The sequence below is a fragment of the Phaethon lepturus genome, unplaced genomic scaffold (assembly GCF_000687285.1).
Source record: "Phaethon lepturus isolate BGI_N335 unplaced genomic scaffold, ASM68728v1 scaffold57471, whole genome shotgun sequence".
In the NCBI taxonomy this organism is placed as follows: Eukaryota; Metazoa; Chordata; class Aves; order Phaethontiformes; family Phaethontidae; genus Phaethon; species Phaethon lepturus.
The window spans coordinates 1-14,323 of record NW_010519584.1 but is presented as its reverse complement, the minus strand read 5'-3'; the positions used below and the strand labels follow the sequence as shown (position 1 = coordinate 14,323).

General features: G+C 35.8%; 1 protein-coding gene across 1 annotated transcript; it reads right to left on the bottom strand.

Annotated features, from left to right (window-relative positions):
- Positions 1-2,564: 2,564 nt before the first annotated feature.
- Positions 2,565-13,739, bottom strand: NR2C2 (nuclear receptor subfamily 2, group C, member 2; the record flags this gene model as incomplete). The annotated part of the gene is made up of 9 exons (XM_010297083.1): positions 2,565-2,719; positions 3,222-3,343; positions 4,582-4,759; positions 6,385-6,518; positions 6,912-7,005; positions 8,672-8,819; positions 10,956-11,135; positions 12,189-12,291; positions 13,500-13,739. Coding segments are annotated over 9 exons (1,354 nt in total), but the record flags the coding sequence as incomplete, so codon positions are not given.
- Between the last annotated feature and the right edge of the window lie 584 nt (positions 13,740-14,323).

The window sequence follows — 14,323 nt, the reverse complement described above, 5'->3', positions numbered from 1 at the left end:
AACCTTAATGATTCTGTGATTTTGTGATTATGGAAGTGAAGATTCATAAGGCTGAGTCAGACACAGGGCTAGCAAACAGAATGTTAACTCTTTCACATAATTTTGCCAATACAGCATAATTTGCAACACCGATCTTATTCCAGTGATGTACTGTTCCGAGCAGAGACTCTCAAATTACTAGAGTGATTATGGGAATGAAGAGAAGCACAAAACAAATGCTATTATGCAATCCTAATTTATAAATTCAAACAGTATTGAGTTAGCTTTTCCAGAAATTAATGCAAAAGCAGTAATGACAGTGATACTTTTTCCTCTACTTTTAGAAGTGACTTTTTCATTTACTATGGTAAATAGTCTTCCTTCCTTCTGATTGGGTAAATTCACTCAAACACATACAGATTCTTCCATCATTTGGAACATCATGTTCCTTACGTTGGCTTCATTGTCTTTCTTAAAATGTTGATTTAAAAAAAAAAATCTTGTATTGTTTGTGGATAAGTTACAATTGAGTGGTATTAGCTGCTCAGCTAGGGAGGGAGAGATTTCTATTTTGGTAAATATACCTTCTCTCTGCATATCTGCAGGCTAGTCAAAGAATGAAAACCTTAGAGATTACATTAAGACAAATCTCTGAATACTTCGGAGGTAAGTCAATTCACAAGGGATAAAACTTTTTCTTGAGGAACATATTAGAATAATTTTATTCCAGTCGTGATCTCTAATGCTAATATTTCATATCATTATAACTTAATAGTTAAAATAACCTTTACCTGTACAGCTAATAGTGTATATGATTGCTTAGACCACTGTGCCTTAAACTGAATCTTTGATGTAACTTATGATTATTTTACATATTTTCTGAAACTGCAATAAAAAGATTGAACAGAAGAAATATTTTTTGCACAATGTCTTGAAATAAGAATGAAAGCATAATCTACATTTCTAAAATACATGAATTATGATATGAGTTTTTAGGTACTCAAGATGCATCAAGATAGACATGATGCAATGTTTTTATTTCTATTTTAAGTGGGAAATGATGGTGCAGAAATACTCAGGAAAAGTGAACCTGAATTCTAGAATTTCCAAATAGCTTCATCACTAATATGCTTCCTAGATAATGTTGTGAAATTTCTTCACTTTGTTTTGAATTTTAAACTTATAATACCCGATATAATATGATAACTTTGCAGAAAAAATAAAATAAATAATCAACAAATCATAACAAAACAAATAATCCTCTTTTCTTGGCCAGTCTTAGGTAACACAGTATGATGGGAAGTACAGGTTGTAGAACAAATTTATTTTTTTCTTTTTTGGGACATGGGAACAGAAGTGGAGCCAGCTTAAGGCTGTAATAGCCCCACCACTTACTCCTCCACAAAATCATTGCCTGGGGTGTAGGTGGAAGAGACAGATCTCTTTATTCTGACAGAGGTACAATTAAAAGCCTAACTCTGCACAGAACATACAATGTGCATGTTTCCGTATTGGTCCTTCAAACTCTTGCCTCTCTCTCTGTGCAGGAAAGGAGCATCACTTTGTTGTATTTTGAGGGCCGTCCAGGCTCTCTTAAATGACAAGAACACTCCTCCCCCCCTTAATTATGAGAGTATACTATCCATTTAAGAATCAAATTTCTGTCTAATTTACTTTATCATAACAAAGCTAATAGATTAGATTAAAACAAATGTACTTTACTAGGACTGAAGGATATTAAACATTTTTTTCAGATTATCTACTTTTGTACATTTTATAGTTCTACAATCAAGTTTTACTCTCCTCAGTAAAAGCCTATTTTCCAATTTTTGCTGTGTGCACAATAATGGCACCACAAAAATGGTCAAACAAATTGGTACCAAATAGTACTCTGTAACTACTTTTAACTCACATTTACATTTAAGATAGGTTTCATTTTAAGATAGCTTTTTGTGTTTCCAGAGTTTAAAGCTGCTAGTATTGTTTTTTTCTTCCTATTAAAAATGGAATTTTATTCTCACACTAATCAATCATACTGATGGGATTATCCTCAAAGAAAAGAATGAAAAAAAGCAACCATAACAGATTATCATCCATTCTAGATATAGTCATCATTATCAACAGCCCAACACTGAATTAAAAATTAAAATTACATAAATCTTAAGAGTATCAAGAAAATAGGTTGTGTAATGCTTCAGAGGGTACTTCACATCAATCATTACTGCATTATAGCAGTATCCAAAACTATTATACTTTCAAGAATATTCTTGTTGTGATACTTGGCAAATGCTATAGCACTCACACTGCAAAGCAGAGAAGGAAAGTTCTGGAAGGAAAAAAATCTGGTGTGGTTTGGAAGAAGACATCATTATCCCAAGAGAAAAAAAAATTACATCAGAGATCTCTGTGAAGTCAGTGCAACAAAACTTGTAGACCACCACAGGAAAGGTAGTTATGCAAGAAAAGGCTTCTCCTTCCCCTGGATCCTGGGGAACAATTCTGCCACTGATTACGAAACACCTCATGAGCAATGTTATACAAATGTCCCTGTAGTGTTTATAGGACCGAGCACATATAAGACTCACACACTGAAAACATACCTTCCTGTATGCTGTTCTGGAGGTGGTTGACAATAGCTGCTAGGATAGTAGACAGACTCATCACCTGTGCACACTGTGCCAGGCCTAAGGTAAACAGCTCATTCCAACAGGCACGCACGAGGCTTGTATTACAGTCCTGCCTATAAACAACAGAAAGTCAAACAACTGTAGATAGTCTTCATATCGGGTTGGTGTTATCCTATGTGTAATTATGTTAATTATAACAATTAATAATAAGGATGTATTGCAAATCACTTTTACTAAAAGACATATATTAGCATATTACAAATATTTCAAAAAGCATAAAGAAGTGATAGGTCAACTACAGGAAACCATTTCAAGTTATCTGTAGAATGGTGCTCACTAGTTCTTTATCAAGATATATTTCTGTAAATGCTTGCTTTTGATTTGGCTTTAGCTTCTGGAACTACAGTAACATCAGATACTGTAGTTATCCCCTCCTCTGCCATCTTCTATCTTATTCTTCAAAAAGGACAATATTGTATAGTCTTCACATATTTTAAAAATTAATTAAAATTTAAAAAATATAATAATTTAAAAATTCAAAATAGCTGAAAAGTGTTCAGGTCAGTGCTTAAATTCATTAGAAAGCAAACTGTTCAACAGAGTATGTCCATTTACCCAAGAGCTTGAAATGCAGGTATGGACCTAGCCCAGTGCATAGACAAGAAAAGCAGTCGTGATGCTGACTCACAGATGTAGTGTACATTAAGGTACTCCGGCATTGGACTGGGCATTGTCAGCTGCAAAAAACAGAAGTACAGTACGATATATACAGTTCAGACATAAACCAATTTTTATTATTGATGAAACAACTAGCAAAAACATTCAAACTGATCTCATAGTCTGTCATAAGCAACTATATGACCAGAAACTGTCAAAGGAAAATTGTACTAAATAACTCATAGCTTTTAATAACTCAGTAACTTTTAGACTAGATATTAGGAAAAATTTCCTTACAGAGAGCGTGGACAAGCATTGGAACAGGCTGCCCAGGGATGTGGTAGAGTCACCATCCCTGGAAGTGTTCAAAAAACGTGTAGATATGGCACTTGGGGACATGTTTTAGTGGGCATGGTGGTGTTGGGTTGATGGTTGGACTTGATTACCTTTAAGGTCTTTTCCAACCTTAATGATTCTGTGATTACTACTGGCAAGGAATACAAAATGGGAATAGGAGACAAGAAATTATGCGAGAGAGCTCAAATGTTTCATTTTAAGATGTTTTCATATTTATTTAATAATAATTAAATCTATACATTTCATTGCTCTGTGGAGTGTTGGCTAGCATCACAGCACTATAAATGATCTTTTAAAATTTTTAAAAAAGCAAAATAAAATCTAAAATCTATACGTCATGTAATAGGAATCTACAATCACAAAACACCATTAATGGGCATAAGCAGGTTATGATAAAAGTTTGACTACATTAAGCATTACTTATTTCAGTAATGATCCTTGTATTTCTTGAAAGAGTGCAATTTGATTACAGCAAGATGAACACCCTTATTGTTTCTAGCACACTGTTTATTAGCATGTGTTTACTTGTATACAGCTGAAGCTGAAGCATCTCTAAAATGCAAGACCTTTTTTAGTGGTCTAACCTTAAGCATCTAAGAAGGCACTGTAACCTCTCTTTACATGAGGGAGCCTTTTAGATGAAAGTTTTACACTATCTAGAATTATAAATTAATTAAACAAGACATCATACTCTATGGATGATATGGAAAGAAATTGTCAACAGCACTGGAAAGTGAAATAAATTTTAAAGCATCCTTCTGTCTGTGAAAAGGTCTTATTAAATAACACTTATACCCTTTAGATACAGTATGCAAGAGTGAAAATTGTATTAGAAGCTTTGTAACAGCAGATGTTATGCTAGGTTATATTGTCAAAATTAAATATAAGAATAAAGAAAACATAGTAAACTAATTTTGGGTTATGTCTTAAGTATTAGTAAGACATTTAGAGAAGCATATACCTTAAATGTCACATGTGTATCTGTAAGCAGGGGTCCTTCCACTTCGATAATAGGTGTTGACTGATCTCTACTGATTACATGAATATTCCCTCCTCCTGCAGGATCCATCCCATCTGCCAAGTTATGAGTGGCTGTACCATCTGTGGTATTAAGTGCTTTAGCCAAAGTATCAAACGCCCTGAGAAAAAAAGTAATGAACAATGAAAGAGTGCTTCCTTACATCTTAAAAAAATTCAGAGCAGTGGTCAAATTAAATGCTATAAAGCATTTCCACTTAGAGCTAACATATACAGGAACTGTTTATGCTAAGACACAAGGTCAGACTTTTCATTACAACCTGGCACCTCTGTGCTGTTTGGACATTAATAAAAGGAATAGATCTGCCCATATATTGCTGGTAAAAGATCTTCCTTGTAAGGGGGGGAACTTTTTACTACTGTAAATCCTGCTCTAACAGTTTTATGCTAGTATTTGTATTAGTAAAGAGATCTCTTGCACTTACCATTCATTATCCCCTCCTTCTCGCCTTGGAATGTTTAATAGATTATGTGAGGATTACAGATGCACTCTGGAGAACACCCTGCAGTCCCTGTCCTTGATGTCCAACTTCTTGGAACAGTAGAGAATATGTGGTTCTCTTCTAGAAAATATGCCTGAATTTCCTTTCCCTCAAGATGAGATATGGCCAGACACTCCGGATCTCACAGTATAGACAGAGCCTTAGAAACCTTATGACAGTAACATAAGAGAGGCTAGTCCCTGGACTCCTTTATATTGAAATTGTAGCTGGGCCATTGCCGAAATAAAGCGGTGTAAATTCTCTTCTTATGATAACAGAGCTTAGACTTAAACAAGAATTTTGCACTCCAATTTCATACCAGTGGACAGTATTACGGTATATTGTTGTTTTGCCAGTATTTTTGTCAAGAAGGTATGTGAGGCAGGAGGTGTGTGCTTGGATTTTTTTTTCTGCTTTAAAGGAAGAGTACAAGGTTGACATAAGTCGAAGTTGCAGTCTCAAGTGTTTTTAAATATCAGTTCACTCACTTCAAGAGTTTAAATAAAAGACTTAAGAGCCTGAAGTTAAGGTCCTGTTAAAAAATCTTCTACTTAAGAAACAATGGACACTTTTGAGGCCAAGTATTTTCCTTATTTCACTATACTGCCAATATATGTTGTCCTTCAACCCACTCACCCCCCAAAACCAACTCCAAACAAAAATCCCACCAAAAATCCCAACCATAAAAATCCCAAGCTCTGCTGGAAATTTTCAAATTCTATGTTCCTTTTTCCCATTTTTCTCATTAATAAAGACAAGAAAGACTTCGAAGTCCTTCTAAACATTAAAAAAAAAAAAAGTAGCTTATTAATCTTAGTTTAACTACATTTTCCGTACATTACCAGCAGGTGTTATGGCCACACAGAAATCTGCAGTAATATAGACCCGTAAAGAGCAGGGCTAAAGGCATGAATATTGCACAGGAGAAGCTTCCATACAACAAGCCTATCCAATAAAACAGTACTGAGGTGTTGCTATTCTCAGAGCCTCTCAAGGAGAGAGACTCAAACTAGTCATTTATTATTTTTCTGAGTATGAAATCTGGTCTAGCTTCAGAATGCTACATTTATAACACAGGACACAGTTCTTCACAAACTTGGATTTCTAAAGAATTGTTTTTATGTTTCAAAGTAGTTTCTCTACTGTGTTTGGTGTCACAATGTCAAATTACTTGAGTGAATGAGTGTAAGTATATACCATACAGAATACAAATTGTTAAATAAGTTGCAAATATAAATGCATACCGTGTAATCTCACTTGCAGATTGCTCTTCTTGTTGAACTTCAGAAGTATCTCCATTATTTAGTGACTCACTGAGATTAGCCAGAGATGTTACAACATTTGCTAATGTTCCTAAAGCACCCTGGCTTGTTTCAGCCTAAAAAGAACGAACCATATTAGTAGGTCAAAATTATAGGTGATGTATCATACATAAATTTTTCCCATTTTTAATCTTTGTGTTCTTTTTCCCTTATGTACCTTTTCCTTCCTCCTGAACGCCTACAGGAAGAACAACGGCTCACAATAATCTTTAAATCCTATTGTAATAATCAATCGTAGCCCCAGCTGACATATCATGTGGGGAACTACCTGTGGCTGACCTTTTGCAGAAATCAGGTTCCTGTTCATCAGCTTATTACCTCCATTTGTACAGATCTTCAGACTTACCGTAACCTTCTCAAGAGCAAGAATTATTTGTGTCTATGTACATAGCTGAAATAATCTGAACAAATAAATAAATATGTTCAGAACTTAACTGAAAGAATAATACCTTGGAGTCAGTAGCTAGGAGGACTGTACCATCATCCCTGATCAAAGGCTGCTGAATATTCACAAGCATTCCTGGATCAAGAAGACCTGCTGACCTGTTCAAAAGCATAAGGCACCTGACAGTCAATAGTATTTTACATTAATTAGAAGAACGTGTAACAACCTATGCCAGAATGAAAGGGATTACCAATTTTTCAATTAACAATTTAATGAAGCTCAGAGTTTATTTATCAGGACTTAAGTCTTTCTGAAACAGTTTCCAAAAAGTAGCTTGAAAGATGGAAAGACTGGAATACGTTTTCCTTTCCCGTGCAAAAGCAATGACAACTTCCCAAATAGATATCCTCTCATTTGCTTTTTATGCTGGTTTACTCTGTCTTAAGGAAAGTTGTTGTCTTCTCATGCTCTCAGAAGTCACTTAATAGCTCTGGAGTTATGCATTAGACTTTGGAGGAATGCATGACTGTGTATTCCAAGTTAGACAATGGACAGCACTGAAGAAAAAAGTTATGTCAAGAAAATATATTTTACATTCCAAAATACAGGCATCAACAGTCGTGTAATCAAGGTCTGCATAAAATCTCTACTGCCTTTACTTCTGCTACTTTTTGACCAAACATCCTTACACTTTGCTGTATCTAATTTAGGGAGACAGTGGGAAGTCTTTGCAGTCAGCAACTATAAGTTTATTTGTTACTTAGATAACACTTCAAGTCTGCATAACCCAATACAAATGCATGCAAAACAGGTTCAGGCTGCAGGGAATTTATCATTTAGGGGGTCTGAGACTAACAACTAATACTGTGAACTCCCACGGGCAGCAAGTTATCATGTGTTATGCAAATCTGAAACTTACATAAATAGAGAGTCACACTTAATGACTATAATATTGTTTATAGGACTTTTAAGAGATCTGTAGCACAAGGAAATCTCAAAGAAGCAAATGTATCTGTGAGCAGTACTTTTGAACAATCTGACTTGCAAACGAGAACACTGAAAAACAATTCTCCAGGAAATTTGCAGCCTAATCTTCTTAACTGCAGTGTCATTTGTTCAACAAAGAATACATATATATATATTAAAAAAATTAAATATCTATATAAAACCGAATATTGAGATCCAATATGTTTAGGTGGTTATTATCCATTCATAAACTAACTGGACCTATGGTTTTAAAAATGTGATACTTAACCCGGAGTTTTTTTATCCTACTCAGAAAAAGACAAATCTTGCCTCTATTTATTATGATATGCACTTCCACACCCACTGCCTATGGAGACAACTGAGAGTATGGGAACCGTCTCAGAGTATCTTTCATATAGTAAAAGGAAGCTGCTGCTGTTTTGCTGCTGTTGAAACTAGTCTCCTGGGACCTGAATCAGCACTAACTGCAGTCTCTTTTACTACTGTCATTAGGAGAAGAAAGGCTGAGTCGCCATTTGCAGATTTTATTTCAGAGAACTGCTAAACTGAATGCATCACAGTGTAAGCCTACATGCTTTTTGCTTGAGTATCACGTATTTCCCCTGCCTATGCTTCGACCTGGCTGGACAAGAGCCAATTCTGAACTGAAGACCACCCAGCTGTACTCAGACATAAAAACTTCCATGAGAAGCACAACAATCTAGGTTGGCCTTGGTAATAGAAACAGATGATTTGTGAATGTGAGCTCTTTTCTGTCCAATTCTTTAGAGCAGAGGGGAAAAAAAAGAGTATAGGTGTGACTGCAAAGTAGTATGCACAAATAACTAAGGTACTCACCGCGTCCCATCTTTATCTGCCACAAACGTTGGAGTTGCTATTAGAGGGCTTCGTAGATCTTTTCTGATATAGATTTTTTCAGTGGAAGCTGCACAGTTGGTTGGTTTTTCACGTTGCACATCAAAAGGCTTTCTTTCACTTTGAACCGCTACATAAAGAGAGAAACATGCAGATTTGAAAGGAAATAATTCAACTGAAAAACACAAAAAGAAAGTAAAATTCTCACAGTAGCATTTCAGTTTGCACAGTTATGGTATATCAGCTCAGTGCAAAACTGGAAATTTAATATGCAGACTGAAGAAACACAGGGTCCAATTTTACCATACCTGTGATTATGTAAATTTTTAACTAAGAAGGTCAAAGATTGATCATTTGCTTTAATTTTTGCTGAACTGGAGTCAAAGCTTGCTATTTCATTGGCATTTAATAGGATGGAACATCCTGCAAAATGTGTTTTCAAATTGTTTATTTATTTTTTACAGGTGAAGCTATACCTAAATGTTAGACACAGTCATACTCTGGATGATTGAAAACAAGGCACAGCCACAGTGAACCCAGAAAATGTCAAAACAGGCAAGTTACATGAGAGATGCAGGTTTATTCCCTGGGAGACAAGTCTCTGCATGATACACAATTCACTCACATCCATTCATTCCACCCAGTTAGGGAACAGTGTTCCAAAACTAACCTTTTTAGAATTTAAAATATTTCTACTAGAGAACCGGAAGAAAATAAGCTCAGTCTCCAATGTGCCAAACAAGTGTGGTACATTTTTTAATAAAAATAGTAAGAAACAGTAACTTTAAAGGAAGTGAAAAGTGCATCTTTAAAATATTAAGGTATTATTATTAAACAGATTACAGAAAGTTATCTGGAATATAAGTCACTAAACCTTACAAACTCCTCTATAGTTTGGCATAACATTTGACTGCATCAATTTTTCACCTGAAAATGAGTATAGTAAAATAAGTAAAAGCCTATGAGGATAGTATAAAGAATTTTTAAAAGTGTTGTATTACTAATAATTCTCACAACACTTTGCAAATGTAAGGCATAATGTAAATGGAGATAATATTTCTGTGCTATTCATTGTACCAATTTATCATACAGCAGTTATTGCTCTAGAAGATTAACAGTATTAATACGGAAACAAGAAAATTCAACCCTTCTCTATAGCCCTTTTGAATGTAACAGTAAAATATATGGATATGTCTCTCTCTGTCCTCATAACCAGCAAGAGTTATTTAGTTTCTGATTTTATTTTTGCTAATAATGTTACTGTCAGCAAAATTAGGAGCTTAAAAGTAGCTATATGCATTTTGTTGGCTTGGTGGATACATAAATCAGAAACCTGACCCGATGCCAATAAATATGGGCATAAAAGTAAAGTCAGTGAGCATATATCTTAATCATATTGGGAAAAGAAAGGTTTAGCTTCTGCAAATGCAGCAGTTTCTCTTGTACAAATGTCTCCTGCTAAACTCAGCACAGTGTGTGCAAAGCACAGCAATCATCGCTACAGGTCTGGAGTTCCAGAACGCAAATACAACAAAGATCTCCCTATTTACAGGTTCTGCTTCCCTTGAACTCATTGGTTGGAACTTATCCTGCCTAGATCACAGTGGAAAAAGGAAAATACTTGTTGCTTCACCTTAAATTCTCCATAAATTTATCACAAAACAACCATGTAATAGGCTTTATGGAGTGCTGGACTGAAGAAGCAGAGGTGTTACAAATTGGAAACAAAATACATTGAAAGAGGTGTTTGGATGCTAGCACTGGAATTGTATGAAGCCCTGCAAACAAACATGAAAGTATATTATTTAAAATATGACAGTTTATACAATGCCTCATAATACAATGCTCACAAATGACCAAATTAATAGAAAAATTGAAAAAGGACATCAACTACTTTCTATCACTGGTTGAAAAAGCAGCAAAAATAAACCAGAACGCAAGCAGATTCTGAACACTGAACATTAGACTCAGATTTACATCCATCCATGTTAAAATATTTTGTATTATAAACATACACTGTGTTTGTAATATGCATTCTAAGTGAGGCTCTTACTGGGCTCCTCAAAGACTACAGTAGTATGAGACATGGTTCAAAACAAATCACTATTGCACCTCAGATGTAAAATGGTGATGAAAGAAAGGTATGGTAGAAGTTCTGTTTCCTTCAGGCAACATACACCAAAATGGAGAGAACACACTAAAAAGTGGTAGTCCACATATTTATTATTTGGTAGGCACAGTATCACATTGGGTACTTAACACTCACATTCCATTTTCATGCCCATCTCTAGACATTTCTTAAGCCTACAAAACTGGCAGCGATTCCGATGGTGTTTATTGATGATACAGTCCTGGTTGCTACGACAACTGTAGGTCAAATTCTTCCTCACACTCCTTTTAAAGAAACCTTTGCATCCCTCACAACTGACAGCACCATAGTGACGACCTAGGAAACATATATATTGTTATCAGATGGAAATTACTTACATTTTAGCATAGAAATATTTATCTTAAGCAAGTAAAACATTGTAAAAGTCACCCTTTAAATTTATTTTGTATTCTTACCATCATTTTGTACCATGAAAGCATTGTTAAAATCTTACAGAATGTTTCGTGTTTACCTATTGTGAGGACTTTTTGGTGGGAGATTGGAGAGAAGATAGGAAGGCTAAGCCTGTATCTGAATGCGAGGCCTGTGAAGTGGTAGTTCCCATTCTGGATAAGTACAAACGCAATTCTATCTGCTGTTAGAGATTACAGGATACATTAAAAGAACATACCGGCTAAGAGTTTATGTAATTTCGGAATATAGGTAATTTTACAATAAAATTTGAAATGCAATCTTAATTTAAAATTCCTATACATATCAATTCTGGTATTGTTTTAATTACATAAACACAAAAATAAAGAAAGTGAGACAGAGAGACAGAAAGGTGTCTTCTCTGTAGCATGAATGCACAGTCCACTTCTTGGGCTAAAGTAGAAATTTTACCTCGTAGACTCCTTATTACTGCATGAATCTGAAACAGTGACGATTCACTTGATCTCTATTTGGTTTTTTCTGTGATAGTAAAAGACCAAAATCTACAGGGAAGTCCTAAGTTTGTTAGAGAGCACTAAGAAGTGTTTTCCTGGAGCAGGTAGACTTTTCTAGGTTACGTGTTTATTGCATGGTTGCCCATAGATGTGGGGAACCAGACTAAATGCTTCAAATAGTCTCTTTCAGTTACCAGGAGCTATTCAATCATTATTTTGTCTTTCAGCACATGCTGATTTATCATATACTCCAGTTGAAGCACAAACTGATATCCTTCAAAGCAGCATTTAACTATTCTGTGTGTATAGATACAAAGTATAATGTTACTTTTTTCCATTTTAGACTCAATTTGTTTTACCATCAGCATGGCTAAAATCAGTTAAAATACATGCAACCTCCTTGCTTCATCCCACTCATCCTTTCAGTCAAGTTTCTTGAATACTACTTTCTATGCTTCCTTACCTGATGCTTTATCGCCACAGACTACGCAATATTCTACTACCTGTGGCCGCTGAACATCAGCTTTTCCCAGCAAACGTTCCACCGAAGCAGAGTCTGTCACTATCTAAAACAAAATTCCAGAACAAAAAGAGATAATTAGCCAGTATTTTCTTCTGACATGAAGGTACGGAGTTTTGCCTACAGAACAAGACTGGTGCATCAACTGGGAAGAGGTGGCCGAATTTGAGAATAAGTATGACATCTGTAATGAAATTAAGTAGTATAAAATGACAGTTAATGAGAGTTTTTACTGTCCATAGTGAGAATGCTGAAACAGTCATAGCAAAACAAATTCCAAATAGAACTGCTAGCTTTGTTCAGTACGCGTAAGTTTCCTTACTTATGCAGTCAACAGTATTCTTCCCATCTTGCAATTACTCTCAAACAGCTGCTATATTTCAGCCAAAGATGGTTGTATATCAGATGCTATTCCCGTCTACCCCTTCTCTAGCTATTAGTGTTACAGGTTTCAGAGGGGATAGCCGGAAGCTGAGATCCATTATAGAAATATTGTAACTTCCAAAGGCCTTTGATTCCAAAACTTCTCAGAACATTTTATTTAACACAGAAAAATTAAAAACAAACAAACAAACAAAAATTTCCCTCTGTAATATCAGGTAACCCATTTAACATAGTAAAATAAATTTTAAAAGACTGTTAATAGAATTTTTCATGTATTTATAGAAGTGATGCTTCTCCCTGTAAAATATTCTCTACTGTAACAACAGCAATAGCGACCAGGTGCCTATTTTTTTAAGAATGCTAGGAAGAAATCTCCAATTTCACTAAAGGTAGACCATTGCTTATATAGTCTGTTTTGCAAAGCTCCCATTGGTCTGGATTATACTCAAGACCCACAAACAACTGTAACAGAGGATAGCTTCTGCTCCAGAGAGTTTTTACTGCAGTGTCTTGATACTGCACTGTGAATGTAAGTTTGCTCAGGTGCGTTGTATCTCTGTATATCTGTGAAACTTGAACAGACCATCTGAAAACTTGGCACTCCTCAAAAGCACCATCTTAAGTATTTGCTTATGTCTTTGGAATTTTAATGAGAACACACAACAAGAGGTGATAAGTGCAATGGAATGCATGAGGAACATGAAGACGGAAGGATTTATGATTAAATAACGAAGCCTACAATTAGTATGGTCCCATGTCATTAGATCTTTAGAAATTGCAATTTGTCTTAAAGCAATTATATACTTAAATAATCTAAAAATTAAAACCTGAAAAACAAAATCTATGGTCTATCTCAATTATTGTATTTACCTGAATTCTGCCTGGCACAATATTGTCTGTGGTGGTAAAGATAAGCTGTTTGGCATTAGATGTCTCAGGTGCTGCCAGTATCACCTTTCCTGCACCAGTTCCATCTGGACTGGCTAAAATAAATTGCTGCTTTGGAGATACAGCTGCGTCCACTGCTGTCACTATTTGGATTTTTTGACCTGTTTGCTGATCTGTCACAATCTGTAAAACACGTTGAAGAATTTTATGAGCCACAGTAAACTTTATATTTTAAAACAGAATCACAGAATCCTTAAGGTTGGAAAGGACCTTCAAGATCATCAAGTCCAACTGTTAACCCAATGCCACCATGCCCCCTAAACCATGTCCTGAAGCGCCACATGCACATGTTTTTTGAATACAATTTTGGTGACTCCCCCCCCTCCCTGCGCAGCCTGTTCCAATGCTTGACCACTCTCTCCATAAAGAATTTTTTCCTAATATCCAATCTAAACCTCCCCTGGTGCAACTTGAGGCCATTCCCTCTCATCCTATCACTAGTTACTTGGGAGAAGAGGCCAACACCCACCTCGCCACAACCCCCTTTCAGGTAGTTGTAGAGCGCGATAAGGTCTCCCCTCAGCCTCCTCTTCTCCAGACTGAACAACCCCAGTTCCCTCAGCTGCTCCTCATGAGACTTGTGCTCCAGGCCCCTCACTAGATTCGTTGCCGTTCTTAGGACATGCTCCAGCACCTCAATGTCCTTCTTGTAGTGAGGGGCCCAAAACTGAACACAGTATTCAAGGTTCGGCCTCACCAGTGCTGCGTACAGGGATCACTTGCCTACTCCTGCTGACCACACTATT